The sequence below is a fragment of the Peromyscus leucopus genome, chromosome 2 (assembly GCF_004664715.2).
Source record: "Peromyscus leucopus breed LL Stock chromosome 2, UCI_PerLeu_2.1, whole genome shotgun sequence".
NCBI lineage: Eukaryota > Metazoa > Chordata > Mammalia > Rodentia > Cricetidae > Peromyscus > Peromyscus leucopus.
This window is the reverse complement of record NC_051064.1, coordinates 128,609,627-128,635,639: the sequence shown is the minus strand read 5'-3', so window position 1 is coordinate 128,635,639 and position 26,013 is coordinate 128,609,627. Positions and strand designations below refer to the sequence as shown.

Here is a 26,013-nt window from a genome sequence, read left to right as displayed (position 1 = left end):
CTTAACTTAATATCCCTTAAGAGCCATGGCCCACTTGGTAGAAGGAAGAAAGAATCAAATAAATGTCCACTCTAGTTTAAGCCTTTGTCCGATCCAATAACTTAACAGTCCCCTTAGGTAGCGTTCTGTGGTTTCAGGAGAGGTGCTCAGCATCCAAGATTTCCCCAGCTTCAGTTCCCACTCCTGGCTCTTCTCTGTCATGTCCCATAGTTCCTCCAGGAAGCCAGGTCTGAAAGGGAGAAATGGAGAAGAAATTTGTGTCACACTTAACTTGTCCTCCTCCATGTTCCTTCCGCTCGGAGCCAGTGCCGTTTCTCTGTTTACCACAGAGCAAGAAGTGTATGCTTAGTGTAAGCGGGGAACCTCTCTACTCTAAGGACTCCCTGAGCTGATGCCCCTGCATCTCCATCTTAAAGGAGCTTAGCAAAGGACCAGTCTCTATTTTGTTCCCAACTTTTTCAGAAAGAATGAATCTGCACTTCCCCACCCCACACAGGATGAGGTGGAGATCATCCAGTGGAAATCACAGGGCATCATCTTCACATTAGTAATAATTTCTTCACACAGTCTTGAGAGAAGCATCTGGGTCATTAATTCATGGCTTTCTTCACTGGCATTCTTAGCCCCTTGCAATTTGGGGCTTGCCTAATCCCCATTCATTTATTCACCTACTCATTGGCCGACTCATTTTTATTTATTTATTCATGTTTCTTAAGTAATCTTAAAGACCTCTGCTATGGGCTTACTTCAGGCTGAGCATTGCACTAGGTGAGGGCACTCAAAGGTGATGAAGAGGCTTGGAGTCCAGTGCAAGTTCAGGAGCAAATAAAAGATGAGGGGGATACACTCAAAACCAAACACAACTGCATGCTTTCTATAGTGGGAAGTCACTCTTGCTGAACACATGCACCAAGATCACAGTGTCAGGCTGCACTGCAATGCTCCACCAACTTGGCTTTTTCAAGTGAATAAGGTTTGGATATATTTTTATGAGCATAAAGCCTGTCCTGTGTCTTCAGAGACACAGGCGTTCATATTGTATGGCTGACTGTGACTTTCCTACAGAAGGAGGGAAACTGAGTCAGCACCTCTGGTTGGCAAGTTTCTAGAAGCAGAGGGTACTTTCTTGTACATCAAAAGATAGATTTTTATGTAACATGCATTGGAAGTTCAGCTCAGTCTAGTGTCTTAGGCAGCTGTACCCCCAGGCTCATTCTGAAGCATTCTCTGACTGCTGCTTATTTTGGTCTTTCTGCTTTATGTATCCATCTCTCTGTCCACTTGACTACTCATCCATATTCCTATCCATCCGTTCATCTACCATTTGTCTATTTATCTTTACCATCCATCCATCCATCCATCCATCCATCCATCCATCCATCCATCCATCCATCCATCCATCTATCCACTCATCCATCCATTCATTCATCTACCCATCTACTCATCCATCTATCCATCTATCTATCCATCCATCCACTTCTGCAAAAAAGTGATGCCCTGGCCTGGCTGGAAGGCCTACTAGATTCTGTGAGACAATTCAGGCAGTGAGTGGGCCCAACTGAAATTGGCCATGAAGGAGCTGACCCTCCCAGATGGTGGCCAAAGACAGCATCTCTGCTTTCTCATAGCGTCTCACAATCTCCTAGTGCTTGCTTTGAGAGAACTGGTCGGGGAAGCCTGATACAGCCGAGAAGGCAAATCTGGAAACCAGAAGATGGGTGAGGGGGCTCTGCAGCATCTGCACTGTGTGGCCTCGGGCAAGTTCCTTAACTTCCCCAGTTTGTCTGGAGGAGAGCCAGGCTTATCATAATTACGGCAGCCACAGAGACCGATTTGGTTATAAGGATTAATTGAGCCCAAGCACGGGGAAGGACTCTTAAAATCCCCAGTGTGACACAGATGTTCATTGCATTAATATTCAGTTAAGGCTCTCCAAGAAAAGGGGGTCAGGGAGTTCAGTAGACCTTGAGGGGGCAGAGAGAACAGGGGACTAGTCTATCACAGTCAGTTCCACACAGGGCTGAAGGAATAAAGATGAGGCCCCCAAATCCAATTTACTCAGAGCGCCATGCTAGAGAGACTCAGGGATAGGAAGACAAGGTTCCTAACACGGAGCATGAGCATCTTCAGATGAAGAAGGGAAGCCATGTGGGGAAAGGCCGTGGCCTCAAGCGAAGAGGAGTGAATGCTTATTCGCCCCTGCTCGTTCACGATTTTCCAAAGCTGCAATTCTAACAACTGCAAAGGTCCCTAGAGTCAGGCAGTCTTTCCCATACTAATGAACAAGGCAACATCTCTTACAGGGAGGGGGCAGGGCTGGCCAGCTCTATGCCCTCCATTGGCCCCAGTGTGGCCTAGTGCAGAACAGGTGGTGGTGGTGAATGGCTGCATGGTGTCTGTAGTCCTGGGAGAGGTGGCAGTTAAGCTTGTCAATGGAGTAGAAAGGAAGCAGCAGCAGAAGGTCCCTTAGCAACCTGCCCAGAGGCCTTGTGGCTCAGCGAAGGCCAGGAATGAGCAAGGTCATTCCTTTGGCAGGACTTCTCTGGCCAGGTCCATACCAGGATGGGGTGGTAGGGACTGGGCTGGCTGGCCGAACCGGTTGCAGAACTTTAAGCAATAGGGCAGGAGGGGTGGGTGGGGTGGTTCATGGACTGGCTTCAGGCAAGGATGGGTGGAAGTGGGAGGGGCCAAAACAGGAAGGAAGGTCTCAAGTGTCAGTGCTTAGTGACAGAGGACCCGCAGGGCTCTCTGATGGGATGTGCGATTCTCAGAGACTTGGAAGCTGGAACAGGAAGATCTGGGAGGCTTCTGGGGTAACTCCCCATCAGAGATCCTGGAGCCCTTCATGAAGAGCAAAGGACATCATCAGAAGCATGGTGTCCACTCACTATCACCATTTTGGTGATTGACACAAACCCAGAACAGAGACAGCACTTTGGGATGAAGGATGCTCTGGAAAGATGTTCTGGGCTGAGAGGTGCATTGGGCTTTGAGCATTATGCTAGGTGCAGAGTGTCCAGCTTTTTAGCATCTCTGGCCACTGGATGAAGAAGAGTTACCTAGAGCCACACATTAAAGCTAGGGGTGTACAACCCACGGCCCATGGGTTTGCAGGAGCAAACGTGTTTACTTTACATGACATTGTGACAAGACGTTCATGCCCTAGAATCATTCTATCATTACAAAAGAGTTGCAAAACAATCTCAGGATAATGTTTTAAGTAAGCTTACCATTTTATGTTAGGCTGCATTCATAGCTCTCCTGGTCCCCATGTGGGGACCCAAAGGGCTAGGGTGGGGCACCCTTGTGATGTAGATAATGACTGGGTAGACAGTTGGAGAGGTCATGGGTTGGCCCACCCTTTGTAACATTTCGGCTAGATGTGTGAGTTTTGTGTCTCTATGAACACATGATATCCCAGGCCCCACCCTAGTCAGAGCTGTAAGTAAAATTTCCATCCCCTTGGGCTAAGCTGCCAGAGATCCTAGAGGGAGGGGCCAGTGGGGGATGATGGACAGACGTAACATTTACAGAGTCCTTACTATGTGCCCAGGTGCTTTCTCAGCTCTTTGCTGGCATTCCTTTATTTATCCTCCTGCTTACCCTCACCATGAGCTACAGATACACAGAGGGCCCCTCGCAGAAACCCAAATGAGCACGCAGGGGGCCATAGCTGCACATCTGTACACAGAACCACAGGTGGCGAGACCCAGGCCCCTACACATGCAGATGTACTTGAACATGGGATTTAACAGTGCTGGTACCCAGATGTATAGGACACCTCACATCTTAGGTGAGAATTGGCTTAGGAAAAGGTAGAAAAGGGTGATGGCCGAGGAGACAGCTCAGTCCTTCAGTTAAGTGCTTGCCCGGCAAGCTCGAGGACCTGGGCTTCATCCACCTGAGCGCCAGTAAAAAAGCTGAGCCTGGTGAGGTGCAGTTGTGAGCCTAGTACTGGAGAGGCGGAGACAGGGGGATCTTTGGGGCTTAACAGGTTGGACAACACAGTCTACGTGATAAGCCTCAGGCCAATAGGAAACTTTATCTTAAAAACAAAAATGAAAACAAACAAACAAAAGAACCAACAAGGTGGGCAACACCCGAGAAACGGCACAGGAGGTCCTCCTCCGGTCTCCACCCATGTGTATGTAGATAGTGACAATGACGATGAGACCATTGCCACAGGCGTCACAGGCCTGGCCCCGCACTCCTGTGAAGATAAAGGAAATACCCCCAGAGAGGTGAAGCAGCTGTCTCAGGGACACAGGTCAGCCTCTGAGAGACTGTCCGTCTTTGACACTCTCTCCTAAACATTCCTGAACACCCAATCAGGTTTTGGAGTCTGTTGAAGAGGGGCTTCCCGTGTGGCCTAGGCTGTGTTGGCCCCAGCCAGGTCCAGTCAGCTCTAGGCAACTTCGTGGAGTTGGTCAGCTGGGGGATGGGAGGGAGTCAACCTAGAATCTAGATCTAGGCCTGTGGGTCAGATGCTGAGCAGCTTCCACGCCCAGGCTGGGGACTCTTGCCTAGCATCGGGAACCTCTCTCTTTCTCCTTAGGGCCTGTACCCACAGAGGTCAACAAGGATGCCCTACCAGCAACCCGTGCACCCCCCGCTGGGGTGCTACCCCAGACAGGTAAGTAGGTTCTCCCCTTCCACGCCTTGGCTCCATAAGGTCTTTGGGCCAGAAAGCGATCTGCTTCTTCATCCTTGCCTAGCGGTCATCACCGTTACTTTCTGGACCATCACTGACTCATCACACGGTGATACCAGGTGTCACTTAAGAGTCTTGACTGCGTGATAATGCCAAGCCTTTCCCGAAGGCTTCTCCTGCACTAGTTTAACCTTCTCAACCACCTTTATGGTGCATGCTATTGATGGGGAAACTGAGGCATATAGAGATTAGACCAAAAAATTAACACATAGATTTGGGTTTGCTGTGACAACGAGTACTTCAATGACTCAGAGACTTCCCAGGAGTCTTTAGTTCTTATTTGGGAATCTCTGGATTGACTGGACTGGGTTGTGGGTCAGCATCAGGTCTGTTCTCCTTTCTCTTTTTGGGGTCTGAACTGAAGAGGCAGGAGCTGTTGCTTCTCTCCCATTGGATGACAGAAGCACATAAAAGATAAAGAGGAAACTCACAGTGCCCCCAGAAGCCTCAGCTCTGTGCATGGTGATGTCCACACACTTTCAGTTGACCAAAACCCTACAGCTCTGCCCAGCGTGTGTGAGGCAAGAGTCATGTTTATGCTATGTGGGCCAGCTAGTTCCCACACAAGACACTCAGTTTGGTTTGAAATTCAAATAAATAATGAATACAGTTTTAGTATAAGTAAATCTTAAATATTGCACAAGACATATTTATGTTAAAAATACATTCACAGTTTATGTCCAGTTTGGATTCAACTGGTGTCCTGTAGTTTTATTTGCTGAATGTGGCAGTATGAACTACAGAGGTACTTCAGATACAATTGCCTCTTAGATATTAACTAGGAAGCAGCCTCGTGTTCTTGGCCACCATGCCAGACACCTCTTGTAGGTAGATACACGAACGTACTCCAGTAAGGCAGCAGAGGTAGCAACAGACCTACGTAGAGAGAAGCAGAGAAACTAGATAGTGGGCAGGGAGTTAGCCCAGTGGCTAAAGTGCTTGCTTTCCAAGAATGAGGAATGGACTTTGGACCCCTAGAACCCATGCAAAGCTAGAGGCAGTAGCATGCATCTGTAATCCCAGTGTGCTTATGGCAAGACAAGAGATGGAGACAAGAGAACCCCCAAAAGCTCATGGATCAGCTAGTCTGGCGTTTATAGCAGTGAACAAGAGACACTGCTTCAAAACAAGGTGAAAGGTGAGAACTGACACCCAAAGTTGTCCTCTGACCTCCACGCGTGCACTGTGGTGTATGTACCCATACACACACACACACACACACACACACACACACACACACACACACACACACGATAAATACATGTATTTATTTGCATGCCCCCAAGCTGCTTAAGCTGGCATACATGCTCCCATATACTCATTGACAGACATGGAAGCAGGCTCAGAGGTACTGAGTCTTGGGTCAGAGATGGGATATGAGCAAAATCATTTAGACTGGGGATATAGAGGGGGCTGAAGGCAAGTGTTCCATATTCCCATGTGGACTTGCACTTCACACATGCGTCCATGGACGATCTGCATTCCTCAATTCCAGATTCTTCTACCTTGATCCTTGCCAGGGAATCCCACCCTGTTTCTGAAAACCTCTTCTCTGTGCTGGCGTGTTCTGAGCTTGTGTGTTCTGGAGGGTAGAGATGGGCCCATAGGTAAAAACTACCTTGGGCAGGATGCTCCATCAGGAATAAGAGCCTTCCCCATCCTAACTGGGATGAGAGAGCCTGTCTCAGGAATCCCAGTCACATTACCTCCACCTACACACAGTAACACCTCATCCTGGCTCAAAGAGTCTTTTTAGTCGATTATGAGTGTGTATATATTTGAAGGATTTGTGTAAACATGGTAGGAACTTTAAAGATGGAGGCCACTACTGTTTATTGGTTTCTTTCGTATCCTTCTAGGGACATCTACTTATATAAGTATTTCTGAACAAGTGCATCATTCTGGGCACACTGTCCTATGCTTTTGTTAGAGTTGAGTGTATTTGGAGGTGGTTTCCAGAGGTGCATAGAAGCTGCATGTGATGGCTTTGATCATCCCCATGGAATCATGGGCATATCCCTGGACAAGGCTGGTGTGAGCTCTGGGACTCACCCCTTTTATTCTAGTCTCTACCAGGACCAAACATTTTTTCATTGTGGAGACCAGGGACTCTGTGGCCCTCACAGAGTGTGTCCTGTGAGGTGTCTGTCCTCTTATGTCTTGTCTATGTCAGTACCCACATTTAATGTCACTGGACCCTGCATTCTCTCTTTGAGTGGCATGGCAAAGTTTGGGGGAGGGACTCAGCTTTCAAAGAGTGCACAGCATAGTAAAGCTGGAACAGAACTGAACTTTGGGCTCTCCCTGGGCGTTCTGGCTGCAATTTGGGACTGGAGACACTTGCTAAGCTGGTTATTTTACTTCTCGGATCCTCAGCTTCTTTACCTGTCAAATGGGAGTCACGGGGGCCTGTGTTAGTTATTTTTCCCATTGTCATGATAAAATAACGGAAGAAAGCAACTACAGGAAGTTTTGTTTTTATTTCTCTGCCCAGTTCGAGAAGTGGTGAGGCCACCATGGTGAGAAGACCTGGCCTCAGGAACACGAGGCTCTTGGCTACATTGCAGCCACAGTTAGGAAGCAAAGAGAGGTGAAGGCTGCTGTTCAAGTGGTCCTCTCTCTCCCCTTTTTATTCGGTCTAAAACCCCAACTCCTAGGGCTGAAGCAGCCCACATTTAGGGTGGGTCTTCTAGCCTCAGTTAAACTTCTCGGGAACACCCTCACAGCACACCCTAGGTGATTCTAAATTCCATGAAACTGACAATCAGGATAAGATCAGAGGGCTTTGTCTCACAGGGTTTAGAGATGTAGTGACAGAGGTTAGGTGAAGGGTGTCCCACAGCCCAAGGGTTTCATACATTTCATACATACTAGCTCAGGTTGTTGTTTTTTTGTTTGTTTGTTTTGTTTTTTTGTTTGTTTGTTTGTTGAGACAGGATTTCTCTGTGTCATAGCTCTGGCTGTCCTGGAACTCACTCTGTAGAGACCAGGCTGGCCTCAAAGTCAGAGACCCACCTGCTTCTGCCTCCCAAGTGCTGGGATTAAAGGCATAAGTAGGTTTATATTAGACATGAATATGCAGGGAGAAAGGGGGCTCTTGAGTATTGTGGCTTCTATGGTGGAAATCCAGAAACTTTCCTAGCTTTGACAGAAACTCCCCTCAGCGCACAGGAGAATCAATGTGAGGAAAGGCCTTCCAGTGTATAGGCTGTCAGGAACAACAATAGACCTGTTGTTCCTGATGAGTGCTCCCCATCAAGTCAGCAGATGCTTAGTGCTCCCCCTTCTTCCTGCCTCCTCCCTGACCTCTCTTACTGCATTCACTCTGCTGTCTCAGAGCTGGAGCAATAGCAATGAATAACATGGTGGCGCCCTTGCTTGTGGAGGGCAAGAAAGCGGGAGCCCCAGTTCTCAGTGGGCATTTGTCCAGGTATTGGCAGAAAAAATCCTACTGAATTCCCATCTTTCCCTCAGCTTTTTGTTGCCCTGCCTCCTTTTTGCGCTTTCTTATATATTATCCAGTGCTGTAGCCACTAGCCATGTGCGGCCATTTACAGGAATCGCAATTCGATAACATCCGGACTTTAGCTCCTCATTCATCCCAGCTGGATTTCAAGTGCTGGATAATCATAGCTGGCAGTTCTGCAGCCATCCTCACAGCACAGACCTGTTCTTCCCTGGCAGGAGTTTCCACTGGGTGAGGTTGTCTAGGGCTCACAGTCTATTGAGGTCTGAAGGTAGAATCCAGTAATGTGAATCACAGCTGCTAGACCCTCCCCACAGAGTAGATAGTGCTGGTCCATTTTACAGATTAGGAGTTTGAGGCTCAGATACATAAGGCAGGTAAGGGGCACACAAGTTGATAACGTAGCAGCTGGGGTTAGGGTTAGGGCTGGGGGATATTGATCATGTCCCTTTCTTCTCTCTGCCCTGCAGGTGACACCATACAACCCACAGCAGATGGGACAGCAAATTTTCCGCTCCTCCTACACCCCTCTGATGAGCTACATCCCCTTTGTCCAGCCCAACTATCCATATCCTCAGAGGACCCCTCAGAAGCTGCCTGCCAACCCCCGAGATCCTACCCCAATGGCAGGAGATGGGCCTCCATACCTCTTCCCCCAGGGATATGGGTGAGTCCTTAGCCATGGTGGGGATGGGGAGCTGACCTGCATCTAGATGGCTGTCAGAGAGGGCAGGTGAATGGGGTAGGCTTCATAGAGCCTTTCTTGGTATATGTGCCCCATGGTGGTGTGGTGGTGGTGATGAGGCAGGTCTTTATACCTGGCCCAATGTCTCTGAGGACTTGGAGGGAACGCCTGTGGAGGTGTGCCTTGGCTGGGATCTAGGAGGAGCCTTTTGAAGGTACTTTGCAGACTGCCACCTACAGGCCAGTTGTAGAACTGCAGCTGCCCAATCAGAAGCAAGCGGGCTCTCTATTCACACTGCACAGGTGCCGCCAGTGGCTCATGATGCCCTCTCACTATCATTGGATGATTTGCAATGAATGTGGTTAGCTAATCTGTACATGACTCCTATCCACTTCCTGATGCATCTGGAGTCCTTGCCAGGCTAATCTTTCAAGAATCCCCTCTAGACTTCCGACAGGTCTAAGAGAAGGGTCTTCCACAGCTTATCCACTGAACGTGCCCCCCCCCCCCATCAGTAGAAAAGTCTGGTATTTCCTAGGTTTGTATGAGGGGCTCAGCTGCAAACTCCCAACAGAAACTGGGCCGTTAGGATAAAAATTCCTCTTGGATTGTGCAGGGTGTGGAGTTACAAAGTTGTGCTTGTTTTAACGTAATTAACAAGTAGCTACTCAGTTCAACAAACCAAATGCTTAGCTAATATTGGTGACCCAAGGAAGGAGGCATAATACCACCCCTGTGGACCTCAGAATCCTAGGCAGATCGTGAGGCATGCATGTCCCACTTGGAAAAACTCATGTTCTAAGTGAGGATCACGCTCTCTAGGGTGACATTGATTCCTGCCCTCCCCGACGCTGTCCAGCAGATACCTTTTTCCCACCTGACCCACTGCATGACCCCAGACTCCCACCCTTTGAATCTTGCATCTCCCCTAATATCTTGTGGAAAAGGATCAATGTTTCAAAGAGGTTTTGATAGTCAGATCTGTTGGGGGGAAACTGTGAGAAACAAAGACAAGCAGATTTCTTAACAGTTGGAACTCTCAGATCATTTAATTGCCTGGGGTGCTCAGAGAATGTTCAAGAGGTGATCGATGGTAGTATTTGAATATGATACCCATGACTTCTTTTTATGTCTTTCCTTTCTCCTCTACTTCCTCCTCTCTTTCTCCCCTCCTTGCCCTCCTCCTCCCCTCCCTTTTATTTTGTAGAGCACACAGCATGGCACGTTGAACCTCCACCACTATCATCATGCACACTAGAGAGTACTGTGTTAATTTGTGGAGTTAATGTGAACGTAGTCTATAGGGAACTCATAGATAATAAGGCGTATTTCTTCCCTTCAAAAAGCAGAGGGCTGGGGGCTGGAGACATGGCCCAGCTTACTGTTGGTGCAGAGGACCCAGGTTTGGTTCCCAGCACTCACCCATCGGCAGCTTCCAATCACCTGTAACTCTAGTTCCAGGGGATCGCATACCCTTTTCTAGCCTCTCCAGGCACCCCTACACATAGGACATATATAAACCGATGCAGACACACGTACATACACATTAAGAAACAAATGAGGACTGCCAGGACTGGACGGCACATGCTCTGGTAAAGTGAAAATGAAGTGGCCCCAGGCCAGAGGCGGGATCTCTGATGGCTCAGAGGGGGATCCGAGTGAGTGGCTGGAGGAGGCAATCTAGGCAGGGGGAGTCAGGTCCTGCACTGGGAAGGGGCAAGGCAATCATTGAAATGCGCCCTTGAGCTCTTGATTTTGAGGTACCAGGAATTGAACCTAAGTTCTTACTCATGCTAGGCAAGTGACTTACTGCTGAACTGTCCCTGAAGCCCAGAAGGGGCAAGGCAAACTGGAGGCCTGGCGATGGAGGCGTGTATGGTTTGAAGTGTTAGATTTGTGCTTGGAAAATAGGGTTGGAAAGGGAGGTTGGGAATGGATTATTAAAGGCTTTTGGCTGCTAGGCCTGGGGATCTAATAAGGGCCTGTGCACATCAGAGGGAACACACAGGCCTAGGAGAGAGAACAGGAGAGGAGGTATAGTCTGGAAGTCTCAACAGGAGGTTATCTATTACTTTCCTGGAGGTGAGAGTGAATGGGGCTGCCGAGGGACACAGAACCATCCTTCAGCTGGCAGTCATCCCAGTGTTACCGCCCGTGACTCTTCACAGGGACAAACTGGAATGCTGGCTGTCCAGAGAGCCAGGGGAGTTGTCAGCACAAAGGGCAGAGGCCTGATGTCTATGTGTCTTTGGGGAGACAAAGGGACAAGAATGGGCAGTCCAAGAAGTAGGCACGGACTGAGAAGAGTGGGAGACACTGGAGACAAAGAAGAGCAATGAGTAAGGAGAGGCGGTGAGTGGGGCGAGGATGCCTCAAGAGCTGGGGAAACCAGGAGGATGGGGCCAGAAACAGGCGCCAGCCTCTATCCCTAGAGAGGATGATTTGTTCATTTGTCAAAACAAACAAGCAAACAAAAAATGAATGAGGGAGCTGGGAGATGGCTCACTCTGCAACCTGATGCTGATCCCCAGAATTTGCATAGGAATCTGGGCATGGTGGCACAACACACTTGTGATCCCAGTGCTGTGGAGGCAGAGACAGGAGGATCCCTGGAGCTCACTGGCTAGCTAGCTTAGTCTGATGGGTGATCTACAGTCCCATTAAGAGAATCTCAAAAACCATGGTAGATAGCTTCTGAAGAAAGACTCCCAAAGTTAACTTCTAGTCTCCATATACAGCATATACATGCATTTATACACACTCACATACACACAAACACACATGCATATGCATACATTTAAATCTTATTGATTTCTGGGCTTGTAACACATGCCTGTAATACCAATGCTTAGGAAATGAATTGGGAAGATGCTGAGTTTGAGGCCAGCCTGGGCTACATGGTAAGATCCTGTCGCAAACAAAACAAAATAAACTGGTTAGAGCAATTCCTGTGCCTGGCACTGTCCAAGGCGATGTGAACTGGAGAGAACAAGACACACAAAGTGCTTTCTTCTCTCACAGTCTCACAGTCGGGGGCGGGGGGCAGGCAGGGCAGAGATAAGATACAAACGTGTCATCAGAGGCCCAAAGGATGAGGTGGCTTCGGCTTTTCTTCTTCTTCTTTTTCTTTAAAGATTTATTTATTGATTGATTGATTTATTTATTATGAACACAGAAGAGGGTGCCAAATCTCATTTCAGATGGTTGTGAGCCACCATGTGGGTGCTAGGAATTGAACTCAGGACCTCTGGAAGAGCAGTCAGTGCTCTTAACCTCTGAGCCATCTCTCCAGCCCTCTTTCCTTCTTCTTCTTCTTCTTCTTCTTCTTCTTCTTCTTCTTCTTCTTCTTCTTCTTCTTCTTCTTCTTCCTCCTCCTCCTCCTCCTCCTCCTCCTCCTCCTCCTCCTCTTCCTCTTCTTGCTTCTGCTTCTGCTTCTTTTTCTGTTCTTCTGCTTCTTTTTCTTCTTCTTCCCATCCTCCTTCCCCCTTCTCCTCCTTCCTTAAACAAGGTCTCACTCTGCTACCTAGAGCTGGCTTTGAATTCATAGCCTTCATCCTGTCTCTCACATGCATTATGTGTGCTGGGACTAAGTCATGAACCACCATTCCTGGCAAGGAAGGCTTCCTGAACCATTGCCATGCATGTGTATGAGAGATAAGCACTCTACCCAGAAGGATTAGACATTCGAAGGCCCCTGAGTGACTGGAGTCTCAGAGTGGGTGGAATAGAAATCAGAGATGCAGGACTGGTCAGCATGGTAAGTGTTTTGTGAACAGCAGAATGTCGTGGAGATCTTTAAACTGTGGAAGAGCATGCTCTCATTTCCTGTGTAGAGCAGATCATGTTGGCCAAGGTTTGAAGAATGGGCAATGGGAGTGAGGGCTGATGCAGGGGTCAACGCTGGGGTCTTCAATGCTGCCCACGAAACAGATGCTGGTGATGTAGAGGAGGGTGGTTCCTGTAAGAAAACGGACATGTGAACCAATCTAGGATGTTAATTTTTTTGGCAGAACCAGTGGGATTTGGCCATGGTTGTGTATGGAATGAGGACAAGGGAAGAGGACAGACAGGTTTGGGGGCGAGCACAAGTCCCAGGCTTCTGCTCTGTGCACTAGATGAGTAATGGTGGCCAAGCTTAGGTTGCAATGACTAGAGCAAGGCTGTTTATAAAGGGTTCAGTCTTGGACACTGAACTTGCCCGTCAATGTCAGTTACTTTCTCTCAGTGTGAGAAAACATCATGGCCAGAAGCAACTTAGAGAAGGAAGAGACTCTTTGGACTTAGGGTCCCCGAGGAATACAGGTCCATTTTGGAAGGGAGGCATGGCAACAAACAGCAGGCATGGAGGCAGGAATGGGAAGCTGAGAGCTCACATGTTGAACCACAACAGGAATCAGAGAGCAAACCTGATGTCAGGAGAGCCTTACACTCCCAAAGCCTCGCCCCTCAGTAAGATAGTTCTTTAAACTTCCCCAAACAGTGCCACCAACTGGAGACTGAGTGTTCAAATGCCTGAGAGTATGGGTGGAGGCATTTCTCATTCAAATCATCACAGATAGATGAGCAGAACTATTGGTAGACAGGTGGATACAGGAGCCTGGAGCTTGGGGCCAAGGTTGGGGCTGGCAATGATTTTAGGAATCATTAGAATATAACAGATGGAACAAGAGGAATCACTACAGAGTGCACACGCATAGAGGAGACCCAAGGACCCAGCCCTGGAGCCTCCAGCAGGTGGAGGGGCTGGAAGGGGAAGAGAGGACAGGAAAAGATCTCGGAAGCAGCTTCTAGTGAGGTGTGTGTGTGTGTGTGTGTGTACCATGGGGGAGTCAGGAAAAGAATGGAAGTCATGTGTAGAAAGTGATTCTTCAGAAGAGCACTTGGGCGCCAGGGTCAGAGCGGGGGAAAGGAGAGCGGGGTACTACGGGAGCCAACGTGGGGAACTCTGGGTAGTAGAGCTGTTGAAGTTATGCAACTGAGGATTGAACAAGAAGACCCGGTGAGGCTGGATCAGGCAAGGGAGGATGCATGCATGGCCATTGGTGGAGAGTTTGGTCTGGAAGACAGGTATGGTCATCAGAAGCAGAGGAAGCAAAAGGTGAGAGGGGATGAAGTGAGACAGACAGGAGCAAAGGTCCCACGTTCTCAGAACAGGAGGAGGAAAGACCTTCAGTCCCTCTGCCCAGTTGATCTGCATACCCCATCAGGAATGACAACTATACAATGGTCCTCCAAGCAATAAAACAATAAGCTGGAGCATTTACTGGGGCATGAGCAATGCTTGCTCTGGAAACAGTATTCTCTCAGCTGCCCCAAGTAAATCAGGATGCATGTGCACCACAATCTAGAACAGTGGTTCTCAACCTGTGGGTCACGACCCCTTTGGGGGTTGATCATCAGAAAACACAGATATTTACATTATGACTCATGACAGTAGCAACATTACAGTTACAAAGTAGAAATGACAATAATCTTATGGAAGCAAGAGGTGAGAGGGGATGAAGTGGGGTAGACGGGAGCAAGAAGCCCATGCTCTCAGAAGAGGAGGAGGGAAGCCATTCAGTCCCTCTGTGGTTGGGGGTCATCACAACACGAGGAACCGTATTAAAGGGTTGCAGCATTAGGAAGGTTGGGAGCCACTGCTAGGAGCTGATGCAGCTCCTCCTCCCTCCTCCCCTCCCTCTTCCCTCTCCAGCAGGAAGCATCCCTTGGTAGCTTTAGTCGGTACACACTGCTTCTCCCCCTGGCCCTCCAGTGTTCATGCTGTCTGGACCCTTGGCCGTTGATCTGATTACAAGTGATCTACCCAGAGAAGCTAGGGACGAGGGGTGCAGTGAACAGATATGAGGGACAACATGGTTAATTTGTTACTGACAGTCTTTGTAACTGTTTGAGCTTTTATTTTATAAATCAGATCAAAATCCAGGGCATCTTAATAACATCACTTCTTTTCTTCCAGTGCTGGGGATTAAAACCAGGGCCTTCCACATGCTAGGCAGACACTCTGCCACTGAGGCACACCTCAGTCCTTGCTTCTGTGAGGCAGGGTCTAGTGAGACTGAACGGGCCTCAAATTTATGATCTTCCTGTATCCACCTCCCAAGTGCTAGGATAACAGGCACACACCGTACTACCATTGCTTCCAATCATTTATAATCCAGAATGCTTTTCTATACTTTTGTTTTTTCACCTTATGGGTATGTGTGTTTTGTCTGCATATATGTCTGTGTACCGTGTATGTACAGTGCCCAAGAAGGTAAGAAGAGGGTGCCAGATCCCCTGGGACTGGAGTTATAGATGGTTGTGAGCCATCATGTAGGTGCTGAGAATGGAACCTGGATCCTTTGGAAGAGCATCCGAATGCTCTTAACTGCTGAGCCATCTCTTCAGGCCCTTCAGTATGGTTTTGAAGAGAGGAAAAGATATGTGTTTTCCATAGGCAATTTGCCCATTAGGGATGTGCTGGCAGGCCCTGGGTTGGGTGCTGAGCATGGAGTAGTGAGCAGCCAGGTCCTATCGCTGCTGTCCTAGAACTTATTTTAGAGGAAAGGAAATGAAATAGTACCCAAACCGTGGCTGGTCCGCAGACCGTTGCAACTAGGGAGCTGCAGATGTTGTAAGCAGCTGAAGCCGTTACACACTCACCGTGGTATGCATCCATCGCCCTCTCCATCCCCTAATGCTCACACTTGTTGTCTCTCCATTTTATGGGAGAATGTCTTGAAGGTGACTCTCTTTTGTACTATGCATCTGCCCAGCTGAAAAGTGACTGAGAATCCCTGGATTAGACTAAATCTGGCCGTTTGCTCTGAGGCAATTTGTATTAAGCTCTATTTCCATTTGAAGTATGATAGGAGATGGGTGAGGCCATTGCAGTAAGTCCCATCTGAAGAGGTCAGGGGAAGCTCCATGGAGTAGATGACCTTTGAACTCTGTTTTGAATTATGCATACAAGTGTGCTAAGTAAAGAAATCAGGGAGGTGTGTGGGCTTCTGCTCCTCGAAGCAGAGGCACACATCATCTCTGCTCTTTCTTCCCTGAGGGCCGAGTAACATGGCGGGCACTCACACAGTGGTATCTCAGGGTTACTTCTCTGAGGTGTGTTGAGGTAAAGGGGCTGAGAGGGGAAGCTTCATGGAGGGGAAGTTGTGCTGGTGCTGGCTGGGATCAGATGCCGGCATGGGCTCTGTTCTCTGCAAAGTTGTGGGCTTTCCTAATGCATTTGCCCCTCTAAGGCAGCCAGGTGCTCACAGGCCTATCGGTGAGGTGCTCAGATCCAGGGACCTTCATTCTTTGTGGCCCCTTCATGGAGACAGCATGGACCCTAGACATCATCCTTATGTGCTCCCAGTAGCTCCCTGCAGCAACATAGTAAAGGATACAGCTCTTTATTGTCCTTTAACTGTGTTTGTGTTTGACTTGCCCAGAGCCAAAGCCTTGTATGATACTGAAGCTTTTAGCCTCCAAGCTCATCCCAGCTTCCCAACCTTTGACAGCCACAAAATCAATAGATTATTTTCTTCCAGTCTCTCCAGAAGAGTGGAGACTTTGTTGTTACATACATCTCCCCTCTCTTCCAGGTTCAACTCGGCGTCCAGCGGCCCCCTGATGAACAGCCCCTATTTTTCCTCCAGTGGGAATGGAATACGCTTTTAGACTTCTTTCTCTCTCCCCACCTCTCTTTGCCCTTGGATCAGGGCTAAAGATTCTGGAATACTGGATTCTGCAACAGCTTGGTGTGAAGTTTGGAAAGCCAAGGTTCCAACCAGGTGGCCGACAGAAAACAGCAAGACCAGACTCATCTACTGACCAACACTCACCTGCATAGCTCCCCCTCACATGTAGCACACACCACAGACACACCCTCCTCTTCATAAGACCACACAGGCACCTGTATTTAGCTAACATGACTGGTTTTTGTTTTTGTTGTTGTTGGTAAGATAGAAAGTAAGACACTTAATTTAGAACGTTTATATTTTATGATAAAACTAAGAGCTGCTTGAACATGCCTGTGCCCATTCATTTATTTTGCCATGACTTATGAAAGCTTTGCTGCTCATTTTCCTCCCATCAGTCTCCGCGTTTCATCAGACACAGACTGGGGTCTTGGGAAGGTTGCTATCTACATGTGGAACCTCAGGGGTCAAAATCTTGAGCACTTACCTCTTTTCTCCTGTGATTCAGTTACTCCCCAACACCCCAAATTCCGCATTTCCATGCTGTAGCTGGGCATTATACACTGTAGCTGAAAGTTTTCCTTTGTCCCACAGCCTGGTCTGCAGGCACTCAGACACAAGTAAACACATACAGGCTTGTATTAATTATAACTGCATGGCCGTGGCTCAAGACTTTTGCTTGCTAACTCATATCTTAAATTAGCCCACAACTATTAATCTATGTATCACCACATGTTTTGTGGCTTTGCCTGCGTCCCATTACATGTTGCTCCTTGGGTGGCTCACTGGTGTCTCTCTCCACTTTCTTCCTGTCTCTCTGAATTTCCTACCTGCTTCTAAACTGCCTTGCCATAGGCCAAACGGCTTTATTTATCAACCAATCAGAGCAACACATATTTGCAGCACACAGAAAGACATTCCCCCATCAATACAGGAATACTCTCCCCTATGGCCTGTCCCAGGTAGAAGTTTTATACAAAGTCTCTCTTGAACATGGTATTGGCATAGGACATGATTTCAAAATGAATCTTAAGGGCTGATAAGATGGCTCAGCTAGTCAAGGCACTTGTTTTCAAGCCTGATGACCTGAGTTCGATCCATGGGACCCAGTTAGTAGAAGGAGAAAACTGACTCCTAGAAGTTGTCCTCTGATCTTCATGCATGTGTGCACATACATACACACATATGCACACACACACACACTCACTCACTCACTCACTCACTCACTCACTCACTCACTCATATAATCAAATAAATGGAACAAAAATCAATCTAAAATGTGACAAACTCTATTCAGTGATGATGCACTGGTGTCAGCCTAGAGGTCATTCTCAACACTGTACCTAATGATACTGTTTTTGACTCTGTCTTGTCCAACTCTGACCAATGACCTAAATGACAACACTGAGACGTGGTAACATCTATGGAGAATGTACTATGGAAATAGGAGACAGTGTGAATTGGTTCTGTAGGTCTACATCCATGGGCAGGATCACTAATCAGCTATAGGATTTTATGCCCTTGAGAGCTGAAGAATCATTTTCCTGATGGTGCTGCTAGCAGCTATTACAACCAGAGTTGGTCTGTGAAGTGAAACCATGGGCTATCCTTTTAATGCTTGTTATCAAGATGAAATGCAACAGGGGTTGTTCGTCCATGCACATAGATGGACCACCACTATTGCCTCCATATTGCTCTTTTATCAACAGTGTTGGGTACCTGGGAGCTGAACTCTACAGTGAGAGCCACGTCTGAAGAACATTAGACACTATACTCTAGTCCTACATGCAATGACAGGCCTCTGCCTGTCTGAAAGGCATCAGTGTCTTGGAATGGGCTTAAGCCACAAGAAGTATTTCTCTTGATCTCATAGTGTGATGTCACTAGACTCACTGACCTTTTCCTTTGGATTCTGGAAAAGTAACTTCTCCAGTTTCCCTTAGAACTGATACCTTATCTTTCTCCATGGTCTAAACTGGAGGTTCCTGTTACTCATTGGGCCTCCACTTCTCATATTGTTCCTTCTTGCTGTGCTTGGTTAACAGGCTGCCCCTTCCCCATATTAATTACCTTCCTGGTTTCTGAAACCAAATATCGGACCAAAGCAACTTAAGGAAGGAAGGATTTATTTATGCGCACAGCTCAAGCAGTTCATCACAATGGGGAAGGCCTGACAGCGGGAGCCTGAGGCCACTGGTTCCATGGCATCTGCAGTCAGGAAGTCGAGAGCGATGAATGCTGGTGCTCAGCCAGCTTCCTCCTTTTTATGCAGCCTGCAAACCAGGCTCATGAAATGTTGGTCCCCTCCCCAGTGCCCTTAATCTAGAAAACTCTTTCAAGACATGCCCCAAAAGTTATTCCCAAGGCAAGTTGACAATGTAAACTATCACAACCTCTAAGAGTGCGTTACTTATAGCTTGACTATAGTTTACCACCCTCCCTTTATCTCAGCCTGTTGAGAGGCAGAGAGAGAGAGACAGAGACAGAGACAGAGAGACAGAGAACATGGGTTTATCCCTGATCAGATCCAGTTTCTTAGAAACTTCTCAACTTTGATGTTGGCAGAGAACTTACCTCCTCTGGACCTGAGTCCAATTATTGGTAATGGTAAGTTGTGTAGATTAAAAGATGATGTAGACTCAAGATAGACTTAATGTCTACTCAGTGTAGACTGTGGTATAAGATGGGGTAATAAAGACATTTCTGCCCTACTCCTGAAACTTTCTCCCAAATAATAAGAAAAAGCTCCATAGTTAATAAGAGCAGGGGAAGTTATAACCCTGCTGCCCCAGTTTCATTTCTGGTGCTGTGATTAAACACCCTGACCAAAAACAGCCTAGGGAAGGAAGAATTTGTTTGGTATTCAATTCCATGTTATAGTCCATTGTAGGGCAGTCAAGGCAGGAAGTTAAAGCCTCACTGCAGAGTCAAGATCAGAGAGAAGTGAATGTATCCACTGCCTGCTTGCTTCTAGATTTCTTCAGTTATATAGTCAGAACCCTCTCTGTGTAGGGAATGGTACTGCCCACAGTGGGCTGGGTCTTCCCACCTCAACAACCAAGACAGTCCCCCACAGACCAACTTGATGTTGATAACTTCTCATGAAGACTCTCTTCCAAGGTGATTGTAGGTTGGTCAAGGCCACAGTTTAAAAGTATCCAGCACATCCAACTATCCATAAGGCCAAAGTGTGACAGAGGAATGGGAAATGTCTTGGAAGGACAGATCATGCAGGAATGATGGAAGGATCTATGACAAGAAGCAAGCTGCACTTTCAGAGTTCCAAAGTGTACTGAACTTGAGGTTCCACGTGCTGAGCACTCTGGAACATGGACTGGAAGCTGATGAAAGCAGGGGATCAGCAGTGTAAGCGGCTTCCGTCCTGACCTCACACACTCCACAGGCAGTTGTATGGAAGACAGAGACATTGTCTCAGGGGAAACTTAGAGGCCATGCATCAAGGTTGTGGAGTTGAGTGCCTAGATGGAAAACTGGGATTAAGAGGAATACACATGCATACCCCGAGGCAGCAACCAGGCTGTGACAGAGAAGCAGGAGTTTGAAGGCTCTAAAGAATTGCTCAGAGGCCTTTGGAAATCAGCCAATACTGAATGTCCTTTTGTAAATAGCTCCTAATCAGCATTAGGACCTGATAGTTATTAGAAATAGATATTCCCCAATAGGAAACATCAAAAAAAAAATTAAAAGAAAAGAAAAAGTTGGGTAGTGGTGGTGCACACCTTTAATTCTAGCATTTGGGAGACAGAGGCAGGTGGATCTCTGAATTCGAGGCCAGCCTGGTCTACAGAGTGAGTTCTAGGACAGCCAGGGCTACACAGAAAAACCCTGTCTCTGGAAAAAAATGAAAGGAAGAAAGACAGATTAAAAAATTTCTAAAGGCAATGAGAGAAATCAGTAATATTTGTATTTACCTATATTTAGAAAAGATAATTTTTTTTCTACAAGCATATTTTAAATGACTAAAAACAAGAAAAAACAATTCTTGGACTCTTTTCTCCCCTTTTCCTTGTTATTCAAGATTTTTTTTTCTGTGAAGGAGTTGAAAGGTTAATATCAGATCAATCTCATGAAAAGGAGAATAAGCAAGAAAACGGGGTGACCTCCAGGAGACAGAAGAGAGGACAAGTGAGACTGAGTCCAGGCCCCAGATGTTCAGGCAGCTGGAGTTCAGGCTCCAGTGAAAGCAGGGAGGTGGTCCTGAGGCACTGTCCCCAACAGGATGCCCAATCCACTGCTTCTAGAGGTGAGTGGAAGAGACTTACACCAAGGCATAACTTTAGGAAATTTCAGAGAAGCAGGGATAAAGGTAGGATGCTGAAAATCCCAGAAAGACCTTGAGCAACAGTGTTCAAGAACTGGATAGCACCCTGAGTTTTCTCAACAGTAACACCAGAGCCGGGAATATCCATTGGCGTAGTCATAACATCGACTGGAAATGGTCTTCAATCTGGGATTCCAAACCTGGATGCTAACTGATGAAGGTAAAAATGAATATGCTTTCAGACGTGCAAAGTACCTAGAAGTTTATCATCTCCCTGCATCTCTGCCAGGAAAGTGGAGGTGGGTGGGTGAAAATTGGTCCTCTAAGACAAGGGGACCAACCCAGGAAGAAGAGATGGTATTGAAGAACCAGAGATTCAGCACAGGAAGGATGCTTAGGGAATTTCCAGAATGAGAAGACAGGAAGGGCTTAGCTCAATAACCACAAGGCAGAGAGTACCTCCTGGAACTGCCACCACCAGCCTGGATTGGAGAAGAAACCTGGCAACCTCTAGAAAGGAGGTGTGTCAACAGGGTCATGGGAGCGGCTGCAGAATAGGAACGTGGTAGATTAATTATCAGAGGTGGCTCTGGAAAATTGTATTGGCAGTTGTTTTATGACATGAGTGGGAAAATTTAGCTAAAAATTCAAATAACAGCAACAAAAGCAAAGCAGTTGTTAACTCACCAATGCATGATACTACGTGGCCTTAATGATACAAAGCTCAAATATGGATTTAAGAAAAAAATGGCGATATAACTATAGCAGGAAGACAGCTGTAGGAAGCGAAGAGAGCAGAGTTGCTTATCATGACAGGAAGGCAGGAGGTCATACTTGAGATATAGACTTCCAGAGACTCACAGAACCATCTAGAAGTCTGGCTATGAACACCAGGATAAAGAGCCAAGGGAGTGGAAGGGCCCCTGTGGGAAGTAGATGGGTTAGCAAAGGATGGGGGGATGGGGATTGCTGTCTCAGAAATGAGATTTGCCATATTTAAACTGTGTGTGTGTGCATGCGCGTGCGTGCGTGCATGCGTGCATACGTGTGTGTGTGTGTGTGTGTTACCTCAAGCCTTAGGGAAAACAAATGAGAGAGAGAGAGAGAGAGAGAGAGAGAGAGAGAGAGAGAGAGAGAGAGAGAGAGAGAGAGAGAAAGCACATGTGGAAGATGCCCTAATTTGGTCCTCAGTACAGGTTGGTGTCAAAAATGCCCATTGAATTAATTGTGCTGAGCTTCTCCTGACCCACCAAGGCCCGGTGTCTGAGACTCCATTACAGACTGAGAGTAAAATTTTTGGAAGTCTTTGTGATCATGTTTTCCTTAAGAAATTCTTGAGTGAAAACTTAGCTAAGGGAGGGCCTGGCCCCAGTGCCCGACATCTTTCCAACACATTGCTCTCTATGGCTCTGATCACCTCCCAGAGGACCCCAGAAACAGATGGGTAATCATAGAAAGAGGCATTCTTAGAACCTCCCCTGATTCAGAGAACTGCACAACATTCAAGGAAACTATTGCCTATTCGCTCCCCTTTAGTCACCGGAAGCAAGATAAACACAGTGCCTGCCTCATTTATATCCCTCTCCCCTGTATGTGTGTGTGTGAGTGTGTGTACACACAGGTGTGTATGTACCCATGCCTATCTGTGTGCACACAGAGACCGGAGGAGAACATTAAGCTTTTTCAATCACTCTCCACTTTATTCCCTTGAGACAGGGTCTCTCACTGAACCTAGAACTCTCCATTTTTTATGTGACACTGGTGGCCAGCAAACACCAGTGAGCCCCCTCTTTCCACCCCTTCTCCAGCACTAGACTTACAGGAATGTACACCTAGGTCCAGATATTTTGGGGATCCAAACTCAGGTCCTTGCACTTGCTCAACAACCACTTTTACCTACCCAGCCATCCCCTTAGCTTTTGACTTTTTCAACACAGCCATTAAGCTGTAGTTATTCCAGAAGATGATGCAATTATTATAGGGATATCCCAGGATGAGTGAGAACATAGACCCTTGACTTCATTTAGGCGTTTAGACAAGTGACATCTACTCTTTTAAAAACATTCCTGGCATTGTGTCAGCTTTTCTTCACTGTGACCAAAGAGTCCGACAAAGACAACTTCAATAAGGGAGGACATATTTTGGTTCAGAAGATTCAGTCACTTGTCATTTGCTCTGTGAATGTAGGTAGAGAATACCATCATGGAGGGAAATGTTCACTTCATAGTTGACCATAAATCAGAGAGCATGATAGGAAGGGGCTAGGGACGATTGAGCCCCAAAGGACTGCCCCCAGTGACCTACTTCTAACTGGTTTCCACATCTCAAAGTTTCCAGAACATCCCAAAATAGTGCTATCTGTTTGCAATCCCACCCAGACTTCTAAATCCTGAGTCAGGAAAAGTTCCCAGGATGCCTCTTCCCATGGCTATTTCTGGGGCCCCCAGAGAGGTGAGCTGCACCAGGGAGTGTGATGTATTTGGAAGTTGTTGGGCATCTGTGTCAGCTCCTCCCTTAGCTACATTTCTCTCCCAAGAATTCCTTAAGGGGACACAGGGTCTCAAAGGCTTTAGAGAACTGACTCTCAGACAACTCTTCAATCCACGAGCCTTTTGGAAGACACTTCATGTCCAAACCAGAACACTCGGTCATTGCATCAGACCTTCATACGACCTCGTTCATCCTTCCCCACCCTTGGCCAGGGCCTTTCCTCCAGGCAGTTATTTTCAAATCTCAAAACTAATGATAGCTCAGGTGTAGTTCTGCCACAGAGTAGAAGAGTGGCATGTTTTCATGGGTTCCAGAAATTCTTCCTGAAATCAGAACAGCCGCTTACTGGCAAGTCCTTCCATGGCGGCATGCACACACTGCATGCATCGCCTCTGTTACCTAACATCGTGCTGATCCCATGAGATTCCTGTTTATTGCACATGCAGGAAGTAAAGTTTAGAGAGATACAGGACAAATACCTTACTCAGGGTCACTTGGTGGGACTCACTCAAAGACAGTAGTTTTACCTGCTTTCCCGTTTCCAGCAGCACAACCTTGAGTGGATGAGCTCTGTTATAACTTAGATCATCTGTTTCATTGTTATTCATATTTTGGAGAACTAAGATGTCTAAGTGACTCGCCAGTGTTAGGCCATTGTGATAAGACACGGGGTTCAAGGTCAGAGGCTTGGAGGAGGTTGGCAATAGACCCTTCACACAGGAAGGAAGGGAGCTGCCTGAAGCCTGAAGGATGACTCTCAGCCTTTGAGCTCCTCCACCAGGACGTCAGGTCCTCTTCCAAGGTTTCCCGATGCTAGGGCCTCCTCACTTCTCAGTTCTTTGCTATTTGTACTGATGATGCATTTCCAACTTACCTTAGGCACAGAACCCCACTTGCAGACAGACACTTCACCACCGCTTAGCACGTGTGACCTGGTTTTGGCTGGCTGGCTGGGTAGCAAGCAGGAGTGTGTGCATGATTTCTGGAGGTGGGGGATACTCTGTGAGGCTGGCAGAGCATGGGGGGACTGGGCTGAGCTCTTTACTCTCTTTTGGCCTCAGAGTGACCAGGGCTTTGCTCATCTGAGGAGACTGCAAACTCTAACTAAAAATTCTATTTTGAATTTCTTTCACATATAGCCATTTCCAGTTTGGGCATATTAACAAAATGAAGTAATGGCATTTATTTTTATCACTAGTAAATGCTCTTGAGGTCAGGTAATATATACACATGCATAAATATACATTCATATAACATACACCCACCCATCTGTCTGCCCGCCCTCCTATTTGCTTGCTTGCTTAGTAGACATTTTGGGGGTGAGTTCCATCAAAGTCATTTATGACACACCTCCCTTGCACCAGACATAGGGCTAGATGCTAGTTACACAGAATATCATATTTTTGCCTTAACAGACCCAACTGGCTGAAAGAAGAAAGCCTTTTCAACCAGGGATATTTTTCTTGCTACAACCTATTACCCAGACCTTACCCAAGTGAGAGGCAGGAAACTGGCTAAGTGCGGTCAAACTCATAAATGAAACACTTTTGCCATTTGCTTTACTTTAAAAGGGAAGAAGTCCTGGGGGATCCAAAGGTCCACCTGTATCCCACGATGGCATCCTTCTGTCAAATGAGGCGAAGTTCTAGCTATGAGTCAGAGCCAAGGCAAGAGACAATTGACTTCAACTCTTTCAACAGACAGAAGTATTTAACACAAATACTTGTTAGCCTTGTATTGAAAAACTGAAAAGGCATGAAAAAAAAATTCCAAGAATAATTCCCAAAGTATCGACTGTAGGAAGCGGCTGCCACTCAACAGAAGAGGGTGGGGCTACGAAAATTCAAAAGGCTTAAGACGCTGCAGAGAGCTGGAATTCACGTCCACATCTGGGGAGCAGGCTACTTGGGATTAGTGTCTCTGGACTCAAGGAGGTCTCTCAGTGGGTGATCTTCACCTCTGAGGAGGAGGAACTTCCTTCCTGGTATCGGTGTTGGAAGAAGTTACAGTGAGGCTGTTTTTGTAAGTGTTTGGAATTTTACAAACTGGTATGGAAACTGCTGTTGGGGGAAATGCCACTGTTGGATGATGCTGACCAGAAGAGGAACTGAAGATGCTTGGGAAATTGCCCTTCCTCCTCCAGCTTTGGATCTCTATCCAGTGCCCCATATGGACATAGCGGAGGTGGGAAGTAGCAGGCAGAGCAGAAATGGTCTGTAGAGTTCCAGGACCATTGGGAGAGGGTTTGGAGCCAAGGATCAGATCTGGTACCCAGTACATTCTCTGTTATAGGACAAATGCTTATGCCCTCCCAAACTGAACAGGTGGGAGTCTGAATCCCACTGTGATGAGATGGACTATTTGGAGATGAACTTTGGGGAACAACTAGGGTTGGATGAGGTTTTTAGAGTGGAACTGTACTATGGTGTTAGTGTTAGTTAGTAACAACAAGAGATACTAGAGAGGTTGCTCACTTTCTAAAGAACAGATCATATGAGAAGAGAGCAAGACAGTGCCACAGTGTCCACCTGCAAGTCACAGGCAGAGGTCTTAGAACCAAACCTTGATGACAATCATGATCTTGTCTTGGTCCTTCCGACATTCAGAACTAAGAGAAATAAATTGCTATTGTTTAAGTCACCCAACATACAGCCTTTTGTCATGGTAGCCTAAGCAGCAGGAAGGGCCCCTCAATGACCTTGG

The 26,013-nt window shown here is 47.1% G+C and overlaps 1 protein-coding gene across 1 annotated transcript in view; it reads left to right on the top strand.

The window, feature by feature from the left end:
• C2H1orf94 (chromosome 2 C1orf94 homolog) overlaps nt 1–16,866 on the top strand; it is a 43,601-nt gene extending 26,735 nt beyond the window's left edge. The window contains exons 5-7 of the mRNA XM_028857708.2: nt 4,556–4,633; nt 8,648–8,844; nt 16,443–16,866. Of these exons, the coding sequence (XP_028713541.1) occupies nt 4,556–4,633; nt 8,648–8,844; nt 16,443–16,518 (351 nt within the window). The 3' untranslated portion in view covers nt 16,519–16,866. The remainder of the gene's footprint in view (nt 1–4,555; nt 4,634–8,647; nt 8,845–16,442) is intronic.
• The last annotated feature ends 9,147 nt before the right edge of the window (nt 16,867–26,013 follow it).